This window comes from Oncorhynchus tshawytscha, linkage group LG33, assembly GCF_018296145.1.
Source record: "Oncorhynchus tshawytscha isolate Ot180627B linkage group LG33, Otsh_v2.0, whole genome shotgun sequence".
Classification (NCBI taxonomy): domain Eukaryota; kingdom Metazoa; phylum Chordata; class Actinopteri; order Salmoniformes; family Salmonidae; genus Oncorhynchus; species Oncorhynchus tshawytscha.
The window spans coordinates 33,963,556-33,984,812 of record NC_056461.1 but is presented as its reverse complement, the minus strand read 5'-3'; the positions used below and the strand labels follow the sequence as shown (position 1 = coordinate 33,984,812).

At 45.2% G+C, this 21,257-nt stretch overlaps 1 protein-coding gene across 1 annotated transcript; it reads left to right on the top strand.

Moving 5' to 3' along the window:
• Positions 1-767: 767 nt before the first annotated feature.
• Positions 768-20,131, top strand: LOC112230609 (voltage-gated potassium channel subunit beta-3). Its single transcript, XM_024396882.2, has 14 exons — positions 768-2,357; positions 14,236-14,279; positions 14,443-14,480; positions 15,137-15,216; positions 15,366-15,410; positions 15,726-15,770; positions 15,862-15,905; positions 16,078-16,164; positions 16,374-16,459; positions 16,583-16,703; positions 16,788-16,882; positions 17,046-17,166; positions 17,503-17,591; positions 19,769-20,131. Exons 1-14 carry the CDS (start codon positions 2,104-2,106, stop codon positions 19,856-19,858), a joined length of 1,239 nt encoding a protein of 412 aa, XP_024252650.1. The 5' UTR covers positions 768-2,103; the 3' UTR covers positions 19,859-20,131.
• Positions 20,132-21,257: the final 1,126 nt, after the last annotated feature.

Genomic DNA, 21,257 nt, shown 5'->3' with positions numbered 1-21,257 from the left:
AGTCCCGGTTTGTCGATGTGTATGTCTGTGCACCAGTGAAAGGGAAGAGTGAGATTCTTTATTTGTGAATTGTCAGACTGGTCTTATAGACTAGACGTAACATAGTACATGTAAATCCGGGCCACTGAGGTTAGTTTAATATGTTATGTTTGGTATGGTTACATAAGATATAAGGTTACTTAAGGCAAACTTGAAAGGAAGGTCGTTGGGTAGGCGTGTAACGAGAACTTCTAGCAACCCGAAGATTCTATGTTCAGATCTCATCAAGAACAACAGTATTTGAGCTAATTAGCAACTTAGCATGTTAGCTAACCCTAACCTTAACCCTTTAAACTAACTCCTGAATGTAACCCTAACCCCTAACCCCTAGAGCTAGCTAACTAGTGGTGCAGCGGTCTAAGGCACTGTATTGCAGTGCTAGAGGCGTCACTACAGAGCCTGGTTCCATCCCGGGCTGTATCACAACCGGCAGTGATCAGGAGTCCCATAGAGGTGCGCACAATTGGTCCAGCGTCGTCCTGGTTAGGGTTTGGCCAGTGTAGGCCGTCATTGTTAATAAGAATTTGTTCTTAACTGCCGAATTAAAGTAAAGGTGAAAAAAATTGCCACAATAAATTGGAATTCGTAACATATCATACGAATTCGTAGCGGATGATGGACGATGATGATGGACGTCCACAAATTGACACATACCATACAAAATGTAACATATCATACTTCGAGTGTCTCGGATTTGCTTACAGAATAAAATGAAATGCCCTAAAACCACGTTGGAATTGTGCTATTAGAATAGATTGTTATTTTCTGTTAGAAAGCACCCGTTTTGTTTAATTTGTACAGAGTGTGTGAGAGAGAGGAGGGGGGGGCCGCCTTTCGCAATCATCGACTTTGAATGTTTCGTGATTAACACGTTGGGACCCGCTGCAAGGAGAACCAGGGATTGGAATGATACTTCTGAAGAGAATTGCCACCATCATCAGCATCTCAAATGAAACAGATGGGACACAGGGTAACTGTGGCATCGATTTATGCATTTGATTAAATCATCACATTTTTGCCGATCATGCCAATTATGCTGTGAAATGGTTACTGTGTGCCAGGATCCTTTTTGATTGGGGAAATATATAGCCGGACTGATATCCGAAATAGATTATTATAGCAGTTATGCTATTGACAATATTCAACAAAGTGGATAAAATTACCACACGATTTGGCGCTGCTGATGCTGCCTTTTGCATCAGTTCGATGTTGCCTGAGTTTGGGCACTGTGCCAGATAGGGGAAATATACTGGATGTGTGCATTAGAAGACTATGGTGTTTTAGCGCGTGTTGAATTCTGTTAGCATATACATTTATGGGAATGTGCGAAAAAATGTCTGAAGCTCATCTACAGTGTGGTTGTTGCGAAGCACTCCGGGGCTCAAGCTGGGCTCGACACTGATAGACTAACCTACGTTTGTAGCTGAAGAGGAGACAAGCAAGCTGATTAATGCTTTACCACCCTGCCTATCAATCAAGCTGTATCAAAAACATATAGCAAGCGTCTTCCTCGCCACCACGATCTTTCCGAATGTCTCTGCAAGACTAGGCAAGTCAGTCAAGTGAGGAATCTGTTGCGCTCGCCTTCCTTGGAGAGTGCGGTTCGAGAGGTAGCCTACCCGAGCCCGTGGAGCTGCGCCCCTTGATCAGCCTACGAGGACGACACTATGTACCAGCTTCCCGCTGATGATGATGGGAGGAATCAATGTTCTCACTAGAAACCTCTTGAGACTAAGCGAACTCTGAGGAGCTCTGCCTGGGCTGCAACAGGACCAGACAGGAGAGAAGAGACCGAGACAGAGCAGACGCTGACTGAGTGCGCCAGGTTGGGCCTGGGTTCTTGCCTGCGCCTGTGGCTCTGGACAGATAAGACAAACCTTCCCTCTTTGGGCATTTGTCTGGACAGGTACATCTTAGCTCTATCCCATCTACACTCTACCAAAGCAACTTTAAGTTGTAGTATCAATTTAGCAGACATTAGTATTTTGGGGTCTGACCCTAAGCCGCATCCCAAAGAGCCTCTCCAGGGGCCAGTTTTGTTTACCAGACTAGGCAGTGGTCACCATGCAGGTCTCTTTTGCCTGCACGGAGCACAACCTGAAGAGCCGCAGTGAGGACCGGCTTTGTGGTCTTCGCACTGCGCCACCCCCTGGGGGAAGCAGTGGGGGAAGTGGTGGAGGGAGCAGCCAAGGGGGTAATGGCAACTACAACACCCAGGGCTCAGCCAAGTCCAGGGAGCAGTCAGGGTCCCGCCCGGTCCCCCAGGGCCATGCCCACATGAAGGAGGCAATAGGGCGCCACAGCAGTATGAAATACAGGTGAGCAGGGGGAGGGAGGGATACGGAGAGAAGTGCTGATTATTTGGGGTGTAGAGTCAAAGGGCATGCCAACAGAGTTGGCACAAACAGGTTGGGAGTGTATCTAATTCAATTAGTGTTTTTTTAATGTTGTTCCTGAAGAGTAATGAAGGCTCATGAACCTCTACCTAAACGATGGATGATTATGATGAAGGACTCAGACACTGCCCTCTCTCTCCCTGGAACATGATGGCAGCTCAGGTTACCCCAGAGCACTTCCACTTACCATGAAGGGCCTCTCAGACAGCACCGGCTGCCAGGGGTAACTTCATTGTATTTCAGTTAACACCTGAGTTGTTGTGGACAGTGAGCAGCTGCATGAGGATGACATCATTTATGGGGCTGGGAGTTTTGGTGTTTGTGTCTCTCATGTCTGTTCTTGCATGTATGTGTAAGCTACGGTGAAAATCACAACAGCCTCGTCATATTTAGATGGTTTCCCGAGCATTTATAAACGTTGAATTCATCCAGCTGTGAACGTTATAGTTGGAAGTACAGTACGTACTATGTGCTCCTTTGATAGAATTAGCATCACCAGATAAAAACAATAATGGTCTGTTTCTATTGCACATATTGTGATATTGAAATACAGCAGACAGACATCTCTAATCCCTTTTATTCATTCCAGAATCAGATGGAATGGGATAGAATTGAACAGTCTTTATCAGATTGAAAGCTGCCTATACCAGATGATGTAGGAAGGCAGCTATATTCTGGATGGGTAAAGGAACATGCCCCTTAGCTCAATCCTGACACCATTCTCTTCACTCAATTATGTTTTAATTTAAGAGGCAGTTTAAGTAGGGAATGAGGCTCAGGAGGAAATGCCAGGACATAGTGGTTTATTTCATTTATGCATATATTGATTTAATTGGATGGGGAATACTACCCCTGAAGGGGTGACAGGTAGCCTAGCGGTTAAGTGCGTTGGGCCGATAATCAAAGGTCACTGGTTTGAATCCCTGAGCTGACTAGGTGAAAGATCTGTCAATGTGCCCTTGAACAAGGCACTTAACCCTAAGTTCCTCTGGATAAAAGCATCTGCTAAAATGTAAATGGTTCTGTCATAGTTTTTTTTTTGTTTTTATAAGGTTGCAGCCAATAGGCGATGGAATAGTGACAGCCGCTCCAGTTGCCAACGGTAACACCCCTGTGGTGCCTAGTGCCCACAATTTATGTTATTTCCAAAAGCAGAAGACTTATTAGTCTGCCTCTACTGGAGCACTCATCTCAAAATTCACCCTGCTGCCACCACCAGGGAACAGTGTCACTAAGCCCCATGTGCAAGGACGATTATCAGAGAGCACTTTATATACATTTATATCATTATTATTCATCTGAAACATTCTTTTGACCCAAACATTTTGGACACGTGTTACACCAAAATGTTATGCATGAGAATCAGTTTGAATATGATCATAGAATATGAAGTCCTTTTCCCACGCTAACTTAAATGGCCAGCGAAGACTAGGCCTTCTCTCCTAAAACAAGCTTAATCAGCATCACTATCACTATCCCCACCATCATAAAGTGACTTTACCTCACACACGTATCTACTATAAGACATGCTCATTTCACTTCTCGTAAGGAGAACAGCAGACAATGATGATACTGATTGTAGTGAGCCCCGCTGTGTTGACTGTGTGAGTCTTCTCCTTCTGAGGGAAACAGCTGTGAAAGGGGAGGAGAGGTGGAGGTTGGGGAACTCACAACCTCCCTCCGCCTCCCTTTTCTCTAATTGTTCCTTAACTGCATATTTTAACTCATTAGCCAGAGTATTCATCAGAGCTGAGAGGGACTCCTCTTTGGCAGGTTGCAAAATAGAGGAGAAAAACACATGTACAAGTGTGTATATTATACACGGGTGGAAATGTTTATTTATTTTTAATAATCTATTTCAAACATGCATATAATACATACCTGTACATGTGTAAAACAGGACAAATTTAAGCTCCCACCAAATTATTATAATTATAAATCGCCACCAGTCCCTCTATCTATCTATCTATCTATCTATCTATCTATCTATCTATCTATCTATCTATCTATCTATCTATCTATCTATCTATCTATCTATCTATCTATCTATCTATCTATCTATCTATCTATCTATCTATCTATCTATCTATCTATCTATCTATCTATCTATCTATCTATCTATCTATCTATCTATCTATCTATCTATCTATCTATCTGTCTGTCTGTCTGTCTGTCTGTCTGTCTGTCTGTCTGTCTGTCTGTCTGTCTGTCTGTCTGTCTGTCTGTCTGTCTGTCTGTCTGTCTGTCTGTCTGTCTGTATATTGGTGTCTCTCTCTCACTCCTGTCTCCTTTCTAATTCTCTAAATGTTCTCTCTCCCTGTAATCTCTCTTCACCATTCTACCCCTCTCTCTTTTTCCCTGTTACACTCCCTTCCTCTCCTCTTCTCAGTCAACACTTGCGGTGCATTGCAGCATTCTCTGCACGGTAGTCTTGAGAATCTGTTGTGTGTATGTGTGTGTCTTTGTATAAATGTGTGTGTTTTATATTCATTTTCATATAGAACGTCAGCAGGTGTAGATGATGTATGAGAGTATGCATGCATTAGTATATATGAACATAAAGGCTTGTTTGTATTATGTGTGTGTGTGTGTGTGTGTGTGCGACACATCTTCATGTGTTAAACTACTCCTTTGGGTGATGTTTAAGCAATGCAGTGTACATGTATATTTGCATACTCTGTCTATCCAGTTTGAGATGAAACTCCCCTGTCTTGTTGCATGTTCCAGTTCTCTGAGTCTTGGTGTGAGTTGGAGCAAAATGGTTCTTTGGCTGTCACCATAGGAGAACCGTTTTTGATTCCAGGTAGAACCATTTTGGTTCCAGGTAGAACCCTCTGTGGAAAGTGTTCTACATGGAACCCAAAAGGGTTCTAACTGGAACCAAAAGGGTTCTACCTTGAACCAAAAAGGGTTGCAAAGGGTCCTCCTATGGGGACAGCTGAAGAACCCTTTTAGGTTTTAGATAGCTCCTTTTTTTCTGAGTGTAGTTTGAGGGAAGCCTCCAGGACCTGGTTTCCCCATAGCGATGGAACTTAGGCTTACTAGTGTCTTTAACAATGCATCTTACTAGTGTCTTTAACAATGCATCTTACTAGTGTCTTTAACAATGCATCTTACTAGTGTCTTTAACAATGCATCTTACTAGTGTCTTTAACAATGCATCTTACTAGTGTCTTTAACAATGCATCTTACTAGTGTCTTTAACAATGCATCTTACTAGTGTCTTTAACAATGCATGCCGAAGATGTAACATGTGTTTCCCAAAACACCACACAGAGAGAACAGTGTGTCGTTGGAGCATGTGTCGATACTGATAGGATCAAAAGAAAGACAGCGCTGTTCTCGGATCAGCTTTCTCAATTTAAATCTTACCTTGACATTAGAATTATTTCACAATACTGAAGACGAATCAGCAAGAGATGTTACCACATATGGCTTCAACAATTGAGGCAGCTTTTTCTAATAAATTCTTACCCAATTGAAATGCACAAAATCACAGATTTGGCACGTCATTGTGCATGTTAGGCTACACATCATGAAATATATTGAGACAAATTACAGACGGTAGCCCACAAGTAGCAAAATAGAATTGATTGAACATTACATTTATTTCAATATGAATGAAATGGGCCTATAGCTTACAGTAGACTATTTATATTTGAATGCGGTCATCTCGGTTTTCATTTGAACCGTCTTTTTATATGTGGCTTGTTTATATCAATTGCAAAGACAATGGCAACTTTGTTCTGAAGTTATTGGTGGTCACAGAGAGACAGATAAACCATATGATTCTATGTTTAGCGGAGATCTTCTGTGTATAAAGTGACTCGGGAGGGCAAAAATGCATCTAACGAAGCACTTAGCTGTTCTACGAGTGGTCTGAGGCAGGCTGCTGAATGTTTTCAAGAGCAACGTTAATAATGATGGTTTCAGCTCGGAGAGTTAACAATGCTCCTACAAAGGTTCTAAGAAGTGCTAAGCATTAAGATGCTTTCAGGAAACCCGGGCCCAGGATTAGAAGAACAAGGTCAGGGTAGGGTTGTTAGGAGAAGGTTGTGTGGAGACCAGCTCACAGTCCAGCTCACAGACCAACACACAGACCAGCTCACAGACCAACACACAGACCAGCTCACAGACCAACACACAGACCAGCTCACAGACAGCTCAGACCAGCTCCAGACAGCTCACAGACCCAGCTCACAGACCAGCTCTGCACACCACACAAAGACCAGCTCAGACACCAGCTCACAGACCAGCTCACAGTCCAGCTCAGACCAACACACAGACCAGCTCACAGACCAGCTCACAGACCAACAGACACCAGCTCAGACACCAGCTCACAGACCAACACACAGACCAGCTCAGAGACCAGCCCACAGACCAGCTCACAGACCAGCTCACAGACCAGCTCACAGACCAGCCCACAGACAAGCTCACGGAACAACACACAGACCAGCTCACAACCATCTCAGGCCAGCTCAGACCAGCTCACAGACCAACACACAGACCAGCTCACAGACCAACACACAGACCAACACAGACCAGCTCAGAGACCAGCTCACAGACCAACACACAGACCAGCTCACAGACCAACACACAGACCAGCTCACAGACCAACACACAGACCAGCTCACAGACCAGCTCACAGACCAGCCCACAGACAAGCTCACGGAACAACACACAGACCAGCTCAGACCAGCTCACAGACCAGGTCACAGACCAACACAGCAGACCAGCTCACAGACCAGCTCACAGACCAACACACAGACCAGCTCACAGACAAAGACACAGACCAGCTCAGACACCAGCTCACAGACCAGCTCACAGTCCAGCTCACAGACCAACACACAGACCAGCTCACAGACCAGCTCACAGACCAACATACAGACCAGCCCACAGACAAGCTCACAGAACAACACACAGACCAGCTCAGACACCAGCTCAGACCAGCTCACAGACCAGCTCACACACCAGCTCACAACCATCTCAGACCAGCTCACAGACCAGTTCACAGACCAACACACAGACCAGCTCACAAACCAGCTCACAGACCAACACACAGACCAGCTCACAGACAAACACACAGACCAGCTCAGACACCAGCTCACAGTCCAGCTCACAGACCAACACACAGACCAGCTCACAGACCAGCTCACAGACCAACACAAAGACCAGCTCAGACACCAGCTCACAGACCAGCTCACAGTCCAGCTCACAGACCAACACACAGAACAGCTCACAGACCAGCTCACAGACCAACATACAGACCAGCCCACAGACAAGCTCACAGAACAACACACAGACCAGCTCAGACACCAGCTCACAGTCAAGCTCACAGACCAACACACAGAACAGCTCACAGACCAACATACAGACCAGCCCACAGACAAGCTCACAGAACAACACACAGACCAGCTCAGACACCAGCTCAGACCAGCTCACAGACCAGCTCACACACCAGCTCACAACCATCTCAGACCAGCTCACAGACCAGCTCACAGACCAACACACAGACCAGCTCACAGACCAGCTCACAGACCAACACACAGACCAGCTCACAGACAAACACACAGACCAGCTCAGACACCAGCTCACAGACCAGCTCACAGACCAGCTCACACACCAGCTCACAACCATCTCAGACCAGCTCACAGACCAGCTCACAGACCAACACACAGACCAGCTCACAGACCAGCTCACACACCAGCTCACAACCATCTCAGACCAGCTCAGACACCAGCTCACAGTCAAGCTCACAGACCAACACACAGAACAGCTCACAGACCAACATACAGACCAGCCCACAGACAAGCTCACAGAACAACACACAAACCAGCTCAGACACCAGCTCAGACCAGCTCACAGACCAGCTCACACACCAGCTCACAACCATCTCAGACCAGCTCACAGACCAGCTCACAGACCAACACACAGACCAGCTCACAGACCAGCTCACAGACCAACACACAGACCAGCTCACAGACAAACACACAGACCAGCTCAGACACCAGCTCACAGACCAGCTCACAGTCCAGCTCACAGACCAACACACAGACCAGCTCACAGACCAGCTCACAGACCAACACAAAGACCAGCTCAGACACCAGCTCACAGACCAGCTCACAGTCCAGCTCACAGAACAGCTCACAGACCAGCTCACAGACCAACATACAGACCAGCCCACAGACAAGCTCACAGAACAACACACAGACCAGCTCAGACACCAGCTCACAGACCAGCTCACAGTCCAGCTCACAGACCAACACACAGAACAGCTCACAGACCAACATACAGACCAGCCCACAGACAAGCTCACAGAACAACACACAGACCAGCTCAGCCACCAGCTCAGACCAGCTCACAGACCAGCTCACACACCAGCTCACAACCATCTCAGACCAGCTCACAGACCAGCTCACAGACCAACACACAGACCAGCTCACAGACCAGCTCACAGACCAACACACAGACCAGCTCACAGACAAACACACAGACCAGCTCAGACACCAGCTCACAGACCAGCTCACAGTCCAGCTCACAGACCAACACACAGAACAGCTCACAGACCAGCTCACAGACCAACATACAGACCAGCCCACAGACAAGCTCACAGAACAACACACAGACCAGCTCAGACACCAGCTCACAGTCAAGCTCACAGACCAACACACAGAACAGCTCACAGACCAACATACAGACCAGCCCACAGACAAGCTCACAGAACAACACACAGACCAGCTCAGACACCAGCTCAGACCAGCTCACAGACCAGCTCACACACCAGCTCACAACCATCTCAGACCAGCTCACAGACCAGCTCACAGACCAACACACAGACCAGCTCACAGACCAGCTCACAGACCAACACACAGACCAGCTCACAGACAAACACACAGACCAGCTCAGACACCAGCTCACAGACCAGCTCACAGTCCAGCTCACACACCAGCTCACAACCATCTCAGACCAGCTCACAGACCAGCTCACAGACCAACACACAGACCAGCTCACAGACCAGCTCACACACCAGCTCACAACCATCTCAGACCAGCTCAGACACCAGCTCACAGTCAAGCTCACAGACCAACACACAGAACAGCTCACAGACCAACATACAGACCAGCCCACAGACAAGCTCACAGAACAACACACAAACCAGCTCAGACACCAGCTCAGACCAGCTCACAGACCAGCTCACACACCAGCTCACAACCATCTCAGACCAGCTCACAGACCAGCTCACAGACCAACACACAGACCAGCTCACAGACCAGCTCACAGACCAACACACAGACCAGCTCACAGACAAACACACAGACCAGCTCAGACACCAGCTCACAGACCAGCTCACAGTCCAGCTCACAGACCAACACACAGACCAGCTCACAGACCAGCTCACAGACCAACACAAAGACCAGCTCAGACACCAGCTCACAGACCAGCTCACAGTCCAGCTCACAGAACAGCTCACAGACCAGCTCACAGACCAACATACAGACCAGCCCACAGACAAGCTCACAGAACAACACACAGACCAGCTCAGACACCAGCTCACAGACCAGCTCACAGTCCAGCTCACAGACCAACACACAGAACAGCTCACAGACCAACATACAGACCAGCCCACAGACAAGCTCACAGAACAACACACAGACCAGCTCAGCCACCAGCTCAGACCAGCTCACAGACCAGCTCACACACCAGCTCACAACCATCTCAGACCAGCTCACAGACCAGCTCACAGACCAACACACAGACCAGCTCACAGACCAGCTCACAGACCAACACACAGACCAGCTCACAGACAAACACACAGACCAGCTCAGACACCAGCTCACAGACCAGCTCACAGTCCAGCTCACAGACCCAACACAAAGACCAGCTCAGACACTAGCTCACAGACCAGCTCACAGTCCAGCTCACAGACCAAAACACAGAACAGCTCACAGACCAGCTCACAGACCAGCCCACAGACAAGCTCACAGAACAACACACAGACCAGCTCAGACACCAGCTCAGACCAGCTCACAGACCAGCTCACACACCAGCTCAGACACCAGCTCACAGACCAGCTCAGAGACCAGCTCACAGACCAGCCCACAGACCAGCCCACAGACCAGCCCACAGACCAGCTGACAGACTAGCTCAGAGACCAACACACAGACCAGCTCAGAGACCAGCTCACAGACCAGCTCACAGACCAACATGCAGACCAGCTCACAGACCAGCTCACATGTACGCATGTTTTATGCTCATATACTGTAGTATAAACTGTAGTATGTACTGTAGGCGTATATACTGTAGTATGTACTGTAGTATATATACTGTTGTATGTACTGTAGGCTATATAATGTAGTATGTACTGTAGCATGTACTGTAGGCTATATACTGTATTATGTACTGTAGTATGTACTGTAGTATATACTGTAGTATGTACTGTAGGCTATATACTGTAGTATGTACTGTAGGCTATATAATGCCGCAAGTACTGTAGTATGTACTGCAATATATACTGTAGTACGTAATATAGTATGTAATGTAGGCTATATACAGTAGTATGTCAAATCAAATCAAATCACATTTATTTGTCACATACACATGGTTAGCAGATGTTAATGCGATTGTAGCGAAATGCTTGTGCTTCTAGTTCCGATAATGAGGTAATAACCAACGAGTAATCTAACCTAACAATTCCAAAACTGCTACCTTATACACACAAGTGTAGAGGGATAAAGAATATGTACATAAAGATATATGAATGAGTGATGGTACAGAGCGGCATAGGCAAGATGCAGTAGATGGTATAGAGTACAGTATATACATATGAGATGAGTAATGTAGGGTATGTAAACAAAGTGGCATAGTTTAAAGTGGCTAGTGATACATGTATTACATAAAGATGCAGTCGATGATATAGAGTACAGTATATACATATACATATGAGATGAGTAATGTAGGGTATGTAAACATTATATTAAGTAGCATATGTACTGTAGTATGTACTGTAGGCTATATACTGTAGTGTATACTGTAGTATGTGCTGTAGTATGTACTGTAGGGTATATACTGTAGTATGTACTGTAGGCTATATACTGTAGTATGTACTGCAATATGTACTGTAGGCTATACACTGTAGTATGTTCTGCTGTATGTACTGCAGGCTATTTGCGTTTATGTGTGTACTGTATGTTTATTTGTGTATGTTTTGTTTCTCCTTATGCTTTTTTCTTTCTGTTAGCGTGTGTGTGTGTGTATGTGTGTGTGTGTGTGTGTGTGTGTGTGCCTATAGTCCCCCACAGACTGACAGACAGCAGCTTTGTGGATCACAACACTGCAGAGGGAGGAGGGGGGGTAGTTGTCACACATACTGACAATGACAGTGACACTCCATCACCCTGAACCCAATATAATAATAAGAATAATAAGAATAATATGAATATGAACAATGTATATGAATATTGATAATAAGTGTGTTTTGCATATCTAGCAGTGGCAGCTCTAATTCATACATGCCCCTCTGTTTGTGTGTTTGTCTCTCTGACTGTCCCAGGGCCAGATATTAACTTGATTTCAACTCTCAAAGTGACATTGATGCATGATATACGCTAAAGGCTCCAGCCTCAGTTTGTGTTCTCCAAAGAAATTTGAGGATATAATTAAGCAAGCATATTGAGCTACACACTGAGAAAAAAAGGTGCTATCTATAGCCTAAAAGGGTTCTTCGGCTGTCCCCATAGGAGAACCAATTGAAGAACCCTCTTGGGTTCCATTTAGAACCCTTTCCACGGAGGATTCTACTGTACATGGAACCCAAAAGGGTTCAACCTGGATTCCAAAAGAGTTCTCCTATGAGGACAGCGGAATAACACTTTTTTTCTAAGAGCATAGGTACATGGGAGCTGTAAAAACATAAGCTTTCAGGAAAGGCTTGAGATTTTGTGTAGATATCAGCTAAATTGTAATATATCTGTGTTGATGTGGTCAGTATGTTGTGATTTGAATCCCTGTCAGCGTTGAAAGTGAGAGCTAGACTGTTGCCCAGAGGCTGGATTATTTTGGGGAAATAGAATGACTAATGTAATTTACAAAAAAGTACTCCATCCTCTCCTTGCAGATACATCTACATTGGATCAATTACACATGCGTTATTTCATGAGAGTACATGTGACAGGCACACAAACACACAACATGCCTATGTACGTACACACACAAGGGCACACAAAAGCACAATTCCAAAAATAGCTGGCCAGGCAAATAACAATAGAGCAGAGAAAATAAAGCAGCTCTCGTCTGCCTCGATCTAAACGCTCTGACAGTCTGTCTCTTTCGATAGAGCTATTTGTAGCGGACGCAGACAGACAGACAGACAGACAGACAGACAGACAGACAGACAGACAGACAGACAGACAGACAGGCAGGCAGGCAGGCAGGCAGGCAGATAGACAGGTGTACAGACAGGCATGGAGGTAGACAGGTATACAGGCAGACAGACAGGCAGGCGGGCTGGCAGATAGACAGGCAGATAGATAGACAGGCAGATTGGTAGACAGGCAGGTAGACAGACAGGCAGGCAGGTAGACAGACAGACAGTTTGACAGGCAGGTAGATAGGCAGTCAGACAGGCAGGCAGGCAGATAGACAGACAGACAGACAGACAGACAGCGAGGTAGACAGGCAAACAGGCAGGTAAACAGAAAGACAGGCAGATAGCCAGGCAGACAGGTAGACAGACAGTCAGATAGAGAGACAGGTAAACAGGCAGGTAGACAGGCAGGCAGGTATACAGGCAGACAGGTAGATAGGCGAGGCGCTGGAGATGAAGACAGTGAGCAGCAATGAGTTCTGCTGCAATTCTACTGCCTTCCCAGCTGGCTCCTCGGCTAATTAGAATGGAGGAGAGCGCCAGCAAAGGAGGGGAGTAGGAGGAGGAGGGCAGGGATGAAGCCCGCAGAATTTCAGTGGCACATGCTTGCATGACCAGGGCTCACTGCAGCTCTCTGATTCCAGTTCTATCCTTCTCTTCAACAATCAGCTTTCTGGTAATCAGATGTGGCATGCCCAGCACTGGACTCCAACCATATAAACAATTTCAGTCAACCCATGTGGAAAGGAGAATGTTATTATGGATATACAAGTATATACTGTACAGCTTTATCTGGTGTAGGGGTTAAACCACCCAGTGCCCTATTGTTATAGCCAAGTACACTATAATACACTGAACTGTTGATGTGAGAAGGGTAGAGGTCACCTGTTCAACAGGGGCCGTCTGGGTACTCAGGCGATAATCACTGCCAGAAATACACTCACTTATCCAGATTGATAAAGCAGTGTTATTCAGAATGCGTATCTGCAGATTGTGTTGTAAAATTTAGTTGAGAGGTGTAGGCTTTTAACCTAGTTATTTAGGAACCTCATTCTGTGACTGTTCGTACTATGCTAGAAAGCACAAGAAGTGCAAACGTAGGTAGATTTTGGGGTAATGGTATACTGTACATCTTTGTCATGTCCCTAAGAAAGTGTTCATAACTCTTATTGTCATCGGGTAGGGAACTGTGGATCTGTCTCCGTTCATTCGTACGTTAGTCACACGCGATATCTCAGAAAGCACTGGGATGATTTTGATGAAACTTGATGGTGAATGATGCGTCTTGCCATAGAGATCGGGCATTTACAAAGTTACACTGATTACACACGCGATATCTCAATTGGCCCATGGGGGGGAGGAGGGCTGCATAATTTGTGGGGGATGACATGTTTACTGTTGCCTTGTTTTCTCTTCCCTGACCCCTGTCTTTCTCAGGAACCTGGGGAAGTCTGGTCTGCGTGTGTCCTGCTTAGGGCTGGGTAGGTACAAAATAAATGGACCAGAAAAATATGCATTAGAGACTCCCTGAGCAATGTAACAGAACTGATAACAATATGCATTAGACTCCCTGAGCAATGTAACAGAACTGTCTCTCGCCATCTGTCTACCTGTCTGTCTGTCTCTCTGTCTGTCTGACCGTAGGCACCTGGGTGACATTTGGATCACAGATATCTGACGAGGTGAGTTATGTAACAATGTTTTGGGACACCTTGTTTAATTACTGCAGTGTGCTAAATCAGGGTCACACAGAGTGTTTCTTGGTAGTCTTAAATAAATCTACGTTGAAACAAAAGTACACACCTCACACACATGGTTATGGGCTTAACAAAAAGAGGACACCTGTACCATGTCAGATATTTTGAGTTTGCATCCCAATATTACACTTTATATACATTACTGAAATATAACAAAACTGTTTGACTTAGGTTTTTTCTAATAATCTTTATGAATTAGGTCATTATAAAAAATACTAATAACATTCCACCCATGAGGCCAAAGAGAGCTTTTTTGGTCATTGACTGCAGGAAAGGGCTACCCCATTCTGAGGCTGCACCTTTTTGACCTCTCAGTCTCTCTATCACAATGTTAGTGTCTATGTCTGTCTCACTCTGTCTCTTTCTCTCTCTCTCGCTCTGTCTCTCTCTCAGTCCCAGTCTCTCTCTCTTTCTCTCTCAGTCTCTCTCTGTCCACTGTCTCTCTCTCAGTCCCAGTCTCTCTCTCAGTCTCTCTCTGTCCACTGTCTCTCTCTCAGTCCCAGTCTCTCTCTCAGTCTCTCTCTGTCCACTGTCTCTCCCTCAGTTTCTCTCTCTCAGTGTCTGTCTCTTTGTCCCCTCAGATGGCTGAGAACCTGATGACCATTGCCTATGAGGCCGGGGTGAACCTCTTTGACACAGCAGAGGTGTATGCCTCCGGCAGGTCAGCTTTTCACACCTCCTTTCACTGCTCTGTTCTATTCCTTATCTTTGTCTGTATTCACTTCCTGCCTCTGTCTATCACTCCATCTCTTTCTGTCAATCTTTCTGTCTCCCCACTGATTTTTATTCCATCACATCTTCTCTCCACAGGGCTGAAATCACCCTAGGGAACATCGTCAAGAAGAAAAGATGGAGGTGATATTACTCATATTTCTAATGTGACTCATGTGGATATGAATAGCTGTCTGTCTAACTATATTACATCATAAATATTTTTCTGTGAACTTTGCTTTTCACATTTATTAAGAACAGACAGACCTTTTTTAAATATGATAGATTGTTTGAATAAATAGATTGTTTATTTTCATACTTGTTTTATTATTGCTGGTTCTGTTGGCACTTTTTCAAATGCTTTTAGTTTCTCTGTGGTTGACATCAAATTACTATGTGATGAAAAGATTTAGTCTATTTCCTTGTCCCCTCTAACCTCTCCTCCCATTTCTTTGGCAGGCGTTCTAGTTATGTTGTGACAACCAAGATCTATTGGGGAGGGCAGTAAGTATCCTGGGAAAAAGATGCCAGATATAACAGTCATAAGTTCTTCATTGTTCTGACAAAGTGACTCTGTATTGTTGCTGTCACTCAGGGCAGAGACAGAAAGGGGACTTTCCAGAAAGCACATCATTGAAGGTAGAGTGAAATTGACTTATAATAGGATACAGTGGCAATAGTGATTATGAAGATGATGACGATAATGATGATGTGAATTATGATGATGTGAATTATGAGGATAATGACCATACTGATGAAGATGATGATGTGAATGATGATGAAGATGATGATGATGCCCATTACGTTGCAGGTTTGAGAGGATCCCTGTCCAGACTCCAGTTAGATTATGTGGACATTGTCTTTGCCAACCGGAATGACGTCAACAGCCCTATGGAAGGTCAGTCATAGTCACACCAGTCCTTCGACTTTATTGTCCATCTGTTACAACGGAAATGTGTCTTCTGCTCTGCTCACAAGCCTTTGTAGCGTTTATTACTGAATGCACTCGTTAAAAAGTGTCTTAATGTTTACATTCTAAGCATGCAATATCTTTGTTGCAGTATGTTTATTACCCACGTATAACAAGTTGGTTCATGTTATTTGCAGAGATTGTCCGGGCCATGACCTTTGTAATAAATCAGGGCATGGCAATGTACTGGGGCACCTCTCGCTGGAGTGCCATGGAGATCATGGTTAGTCCCCTGTTATTGCTCCCTGTTACCTAATACATTCCAGTCAACCTGCTCTTGTCAGTCAATGATGTAAGGCCATGGGTTCTCTGTGGTGATGGTGTTATTCTGTTTCCCTGCCACCAGGAGGCGTACTCAGTGGCGCGTCAGTTCAACCTGATCCCACCTGTATGTGAGCAGGCTGAGTATCACTACTTCCAGAGGGACAAGGTGGAGGTGCAGCTCCCTGAACTCTACCACAAGATAGGTCAGTCATCCACACTCACACAGCCCAGCGAACAGCACCGGATGTCCTCTCAACAGGATCTCTCTGTCTCCCTCTCTTGTCTAGGTGTAGGGGCAATGACCTGGTCTCCTCTTGCATGTGGACTGATCACAGGGAAGTACAGTGAGGGTGTACCTGACATCTCCAGGGCTAATATGAAAGTGAGTTCTCCAGACAAAATAAACATGTTTTTAATTAGTGGATGTGTGTTTTCTATTTAATTGGAGTTCTGTAGGTGCTCCCCGACTGTGTGTCTATTAGGCCTACAACCGTGCATGACACCGTTAAATATTTCCGGGTTTGTTCCGTCTAATATTGGTGCAGGGTTACCAGTGGCTGAAGGAGCGTGTCAACAGTGAGGAGGGACGCAACCAGCTGGCCAAGATTAAAGAGCTCCACCTAATGGCCGACAGACTGGGCTGCACCGCCGCACAGCTAGCCATCGGTATGGTGTGTGTTTGTGTATGCGTGCGTGTATGTGTATGTGTGTTAATTGTTTTGTCCATCTCTGTTATCTTATGACTGTCTGACACTCAGAGGCTGCGTTTAAACAGGCAGACGAATTCTGATATTTTTTTCACTTAATCGTCTTTTGACCAATCAGATCAGCTCTGAAAAAGATCTGATGTGAAAGAAAATATCAGAATTGGGATAAACGTAGCCTAACATACTGTTTAGAATTTTTTCAATTAATTAAAAAGGATGTGTCAATCTGCCACATCCACACAGCCTCCATCTCTAAGCCCTCTCTGTGTTCTCTCCCTCTTTTCTGTCCTCTCAGCCTGGTGTCTGCGCAGTGAGGGAGTGAGCTCAGTGCTGATGGGTGTCTCCAACACTGACCAGCTGGTGGAAAACCTGGGTGCCCTTAGGGTAACCACCCTCCCCTCAACATCACACCATCTTGATGTTACACTGCAATGCACACTCAATCAGAGCTCATCAAACTAATGACATTGTTGTGATATAAGCACACCTGCATATACATTAATATACAGTGGGGAGAACAAGTATTTGATACACTGCCGATTTTGCAGGTTTTCCTACTTACAAAGCATATAGAGGTCTGTCATTTTTATCATAGGTACACTTCAACTGTGAAAGATGGAATCTAAAACAAAAATGCAGAAAATCACATTGTTTGATTTTTAAGTAATTAATGTGCATTTTATTGCATGACATAAGTATTTGATACATCAGAAAAGCAGAACTTAATATTTGGTACAGAAACCTTTGTTTGCAATTACAGAGATCATACGTTTCCTGTAGTTCGTGACCAGGTTTGCACACACTGCAGCAGGGATTTTGGCCCACTCCTCCATACAGACCTTCTCCAGATCCTTCAGGTTTCGGGGCTGTCGCTGGGCAATATGGACTTTCAGCTCCCTCCAAAGATTTTCTATTGGGTTCAGGTCTTGAGACTGGCTTGGCCACTCCAGGACCTTGAGATGCTTCTTACAGAGCCACTCCTTAGTTGCCCTGGCTGTGTGTTTCAGGTCGTTGTCATGCTGGAAGACCCAGCCACGGCCCATCTTCAATGATCTTACTGAGGGAAGGAGGTTGTTGGCCAAGATCTCGCGATACATGGCCCCATCCATCCTCCCCTCAATACGGTGCAGTCGTCCTGTCCCCTTTGCAGAAAAGCATCCCCAAAGAATGATGTTTCCACCTCCATGCTTCACTGTTGGGATGGTGTTCTTGGGGTTGAACTCATCCTTCTTCTTCCTCCAAACACGGCGAGTGGAGTTTAGACCAAAAAGCTCTCTTTTTGTCTCATCAGACCACATGACCTTCTCCCATTCCTCCTCTGGATCATCCAGATGGTCATTGGCAAACTTCAGACGGGCCTGGACAAGCGCTGGCTTGAGCAGAGGGACCTTGCATGCGCTGCAGGATTTTAATCCATGACGGCGTAGTGTGTTACTAATGGTTTTCTTTGAGACTGTGGTCCCAGCTCTCTTCAGGTCATTGACCAGGTCCTGCCGCGTAGTTCTGGGCTGATCCCTCACCTTCCTCATGATCATTGATGCCCCACGAGGTGAGATCTTGCATGGAGCCCCAGACTGAGAGTGATTGACCGTCATCTTGAACTTCTTCCATTTTCTAATAATTGCGCCAACAGTTGTTGCCTTCTCACCAAGCTGCTTGCCTATTGTCCTGTAGCTCATCCCAGCCTTGTGCAGGTCTACAATTTTATCCCTGATGTCCTTACACAGCTCTTGTCACGGCTTTCTTCTGTTGAAGGAGAGGCGGACCAAAACGCAACGTGGTTATTTTGATACATCTTTAATCAAGATGAAAATAGAACAATATACAAAAACAAGAAACGTGAAAAACCGAAAACAGCCCTATCTGGTGTAACAAACACAAAGACAGGAACAATCACCCACAAAACCCAACACCAAACAGGCTACCTAAATATGGTTCCCAATCACAGAAACAGACAAACAAGACATCCAACATAGAATGCCCACTCAGATCACACCCTGACCAAACAAAACATAGAACATACAAAGCAAACTATGGTCAGGGTGTGACAGCTCTCTGGTCTTGGCCATTGTGGAGAGGTTGGAGTCTGTTTGATTGAGGGTGTGGACAGTTGTCTTTTCTACAGGTAACAAGTAAAAAAAAGGTGCAGTTCATACAGGTAATGAGTGGAGAACAGGGGGGCTTCTTAAAGAAAAACTAACAGATCTGTGAGAGCCAGAATTCTTACTTACTTATGTCATGCAATAAAATGCAAATTAATTACTTAAAAATCATACAATGTGATTTTCTGGATTTTTGTTTTAGATTCCGTCTCTCACAGTTGAAGTGTACCTATGATAAAAATTACAGACCTCTACATGCTTTGTAAGTAGGGAAAACTGCAAAATCGGCAGTGTATCAAATACTTGTTCTCCCCACTGTATATATATTTATGATTTTAAAAAATTGAGGCATTCTTATTTATGTCACTTAAAATTCCATTATAGATTGCGCAAACAAGCAAGCAATCACCAAATCATTATGTCCTAGTCCTAAACTGACATGCCATGTTATGCCTGCAGCTTATTTCACAGATGACTCCTCAGACCGTGGCTGAGATTGACTCACTCTTGGGAAACAAGCCCCACTCTAAGAAAGAGTCGCGAGCATGAAGAGGAAACGATGGAGCCAAAGACAATCAGAGAAAGATGAAGAACAGCCGAGGAACATCGCTCTTTCACCATCCAGTATAATCAAAAACTTGCATGTCCTCAGTAACATTTTGCTTCAAGAATTTGCGCATATCCATTTTGCGCATTGCATTGTACCATGTATGAAAAAAGGAAATATTTTAACGTGCAAAATCAAAGATTATAAACTGGGTGGTTTGAACCCTGAATGCGGGTTGTCTGAAAGCCGTGGTATATCAGACTGTATACATCAGGTATGACAAAACATTTATTTTTACTGCTCTAATTATGTTGGTAACCAGTTTATAATAGCAGTAAGGCACCTCGGGATTTGGGGTATATGGCAAATATACCACGGCTAAGAGCTGTGTCCAGGCAATCCGTGTTGCGTTGTGCATAAGAACAGCCCATAGCAATGGTATATTGGGCATATACCACACCCCCTCTGTGCCTTATTGCTTAATTAGATCACATATATTACAGATCCCTCACTGACTGATCATGTCCACAAACAGAGGGTGAGGCCAAAGCATGGAGCATTAGGTTTCTGTCTTCCAGAGAGGCCAATGAGGGCAAAGTTGGAGATGGAGAGAGATGGTGGTTGAATGAAGGAGGCGCTGCACTCTACTTTATCAAACATGATGGTGTTATCAATGAAAGGAGAACTCTTTGATGCCATGAAGCAACATGAGGCTCAGCTCTCTCACTGAATGTGTGACCAGCGCTACCATAGGGCACTCTTTCTCTGCAGCTGCCTCTGAGTCCGCAGAATGCCTAGTACCCAGCAGAAAGCCAAAGGTTAGCATCACCTCGTCATCTCCGTATGTGACTGGCCTGTCACTCTATGTCCTTTAACAGCAGTTTCTTCCTTTTTATCTTCTCTGTGTGTAAACTGTGCACATGTCCCTTTAAGAGAGACCAGCCCAAGCAGGGTGTAAATGTGGCATGGCTTTAGTTATTTGTGCAGATTTGCAGTGCCCCTGTAAGCAGTCTTTTTGCACTAGCAGGTGGGATGGGCTGATCCAGGCTCTGCACTGGCAGGCACATCGTGGAGCTTCGCTTTATTCACTGTTTGCAGCCCGCTGACATAGTCTGTGTTCATGTGATGTGTATTGTCCTCCATATCAAACCATTTCTGCGTCAATGACAATTAAAACCAAGGCTTTCCCTGCTTGTTTGGAAGAACCTCTACTCCTTCATTAAAGACTGGAGTGTGGACCCCGTAATGAGAGGCACAGTAGATCATTCCTACTCAGCCTGAGACACAGGGTAGAACCCACTGTGGTAAACTAGCAGTCTTTTAATGTGTTTATGATGCTTTGTTTTAGCAACAAAAACATTTAAATGAGGCCAGATAACATGCAAATCATAACCTTTACAT

Bases quoted from the DNA above. Each gene is read 5' to 3' on its own strand.
- LOC112230609 (XM_024396882.2), top strand. From the start codon at position 2,104: ATGCAGGTCTCTTTTGCCTGCACGGAGCACAACCTGAAGAGCCGCAGT. The intron at 15,906-16,077 runs GTAGAGTGAAAT...ATTACGTTGCAG, and splicing joins CAGAAAGCACATCATTGAAG to GTTTGAGAGGATCCCTGTCC. The intron at 16,883-17,045 runs GTGAGTTCTCCA...ATATTGGTGCAG, and splicing joins TCTCCAGGGCTAATATGAAA to GGTTACCAGTGGCTGAAGGA.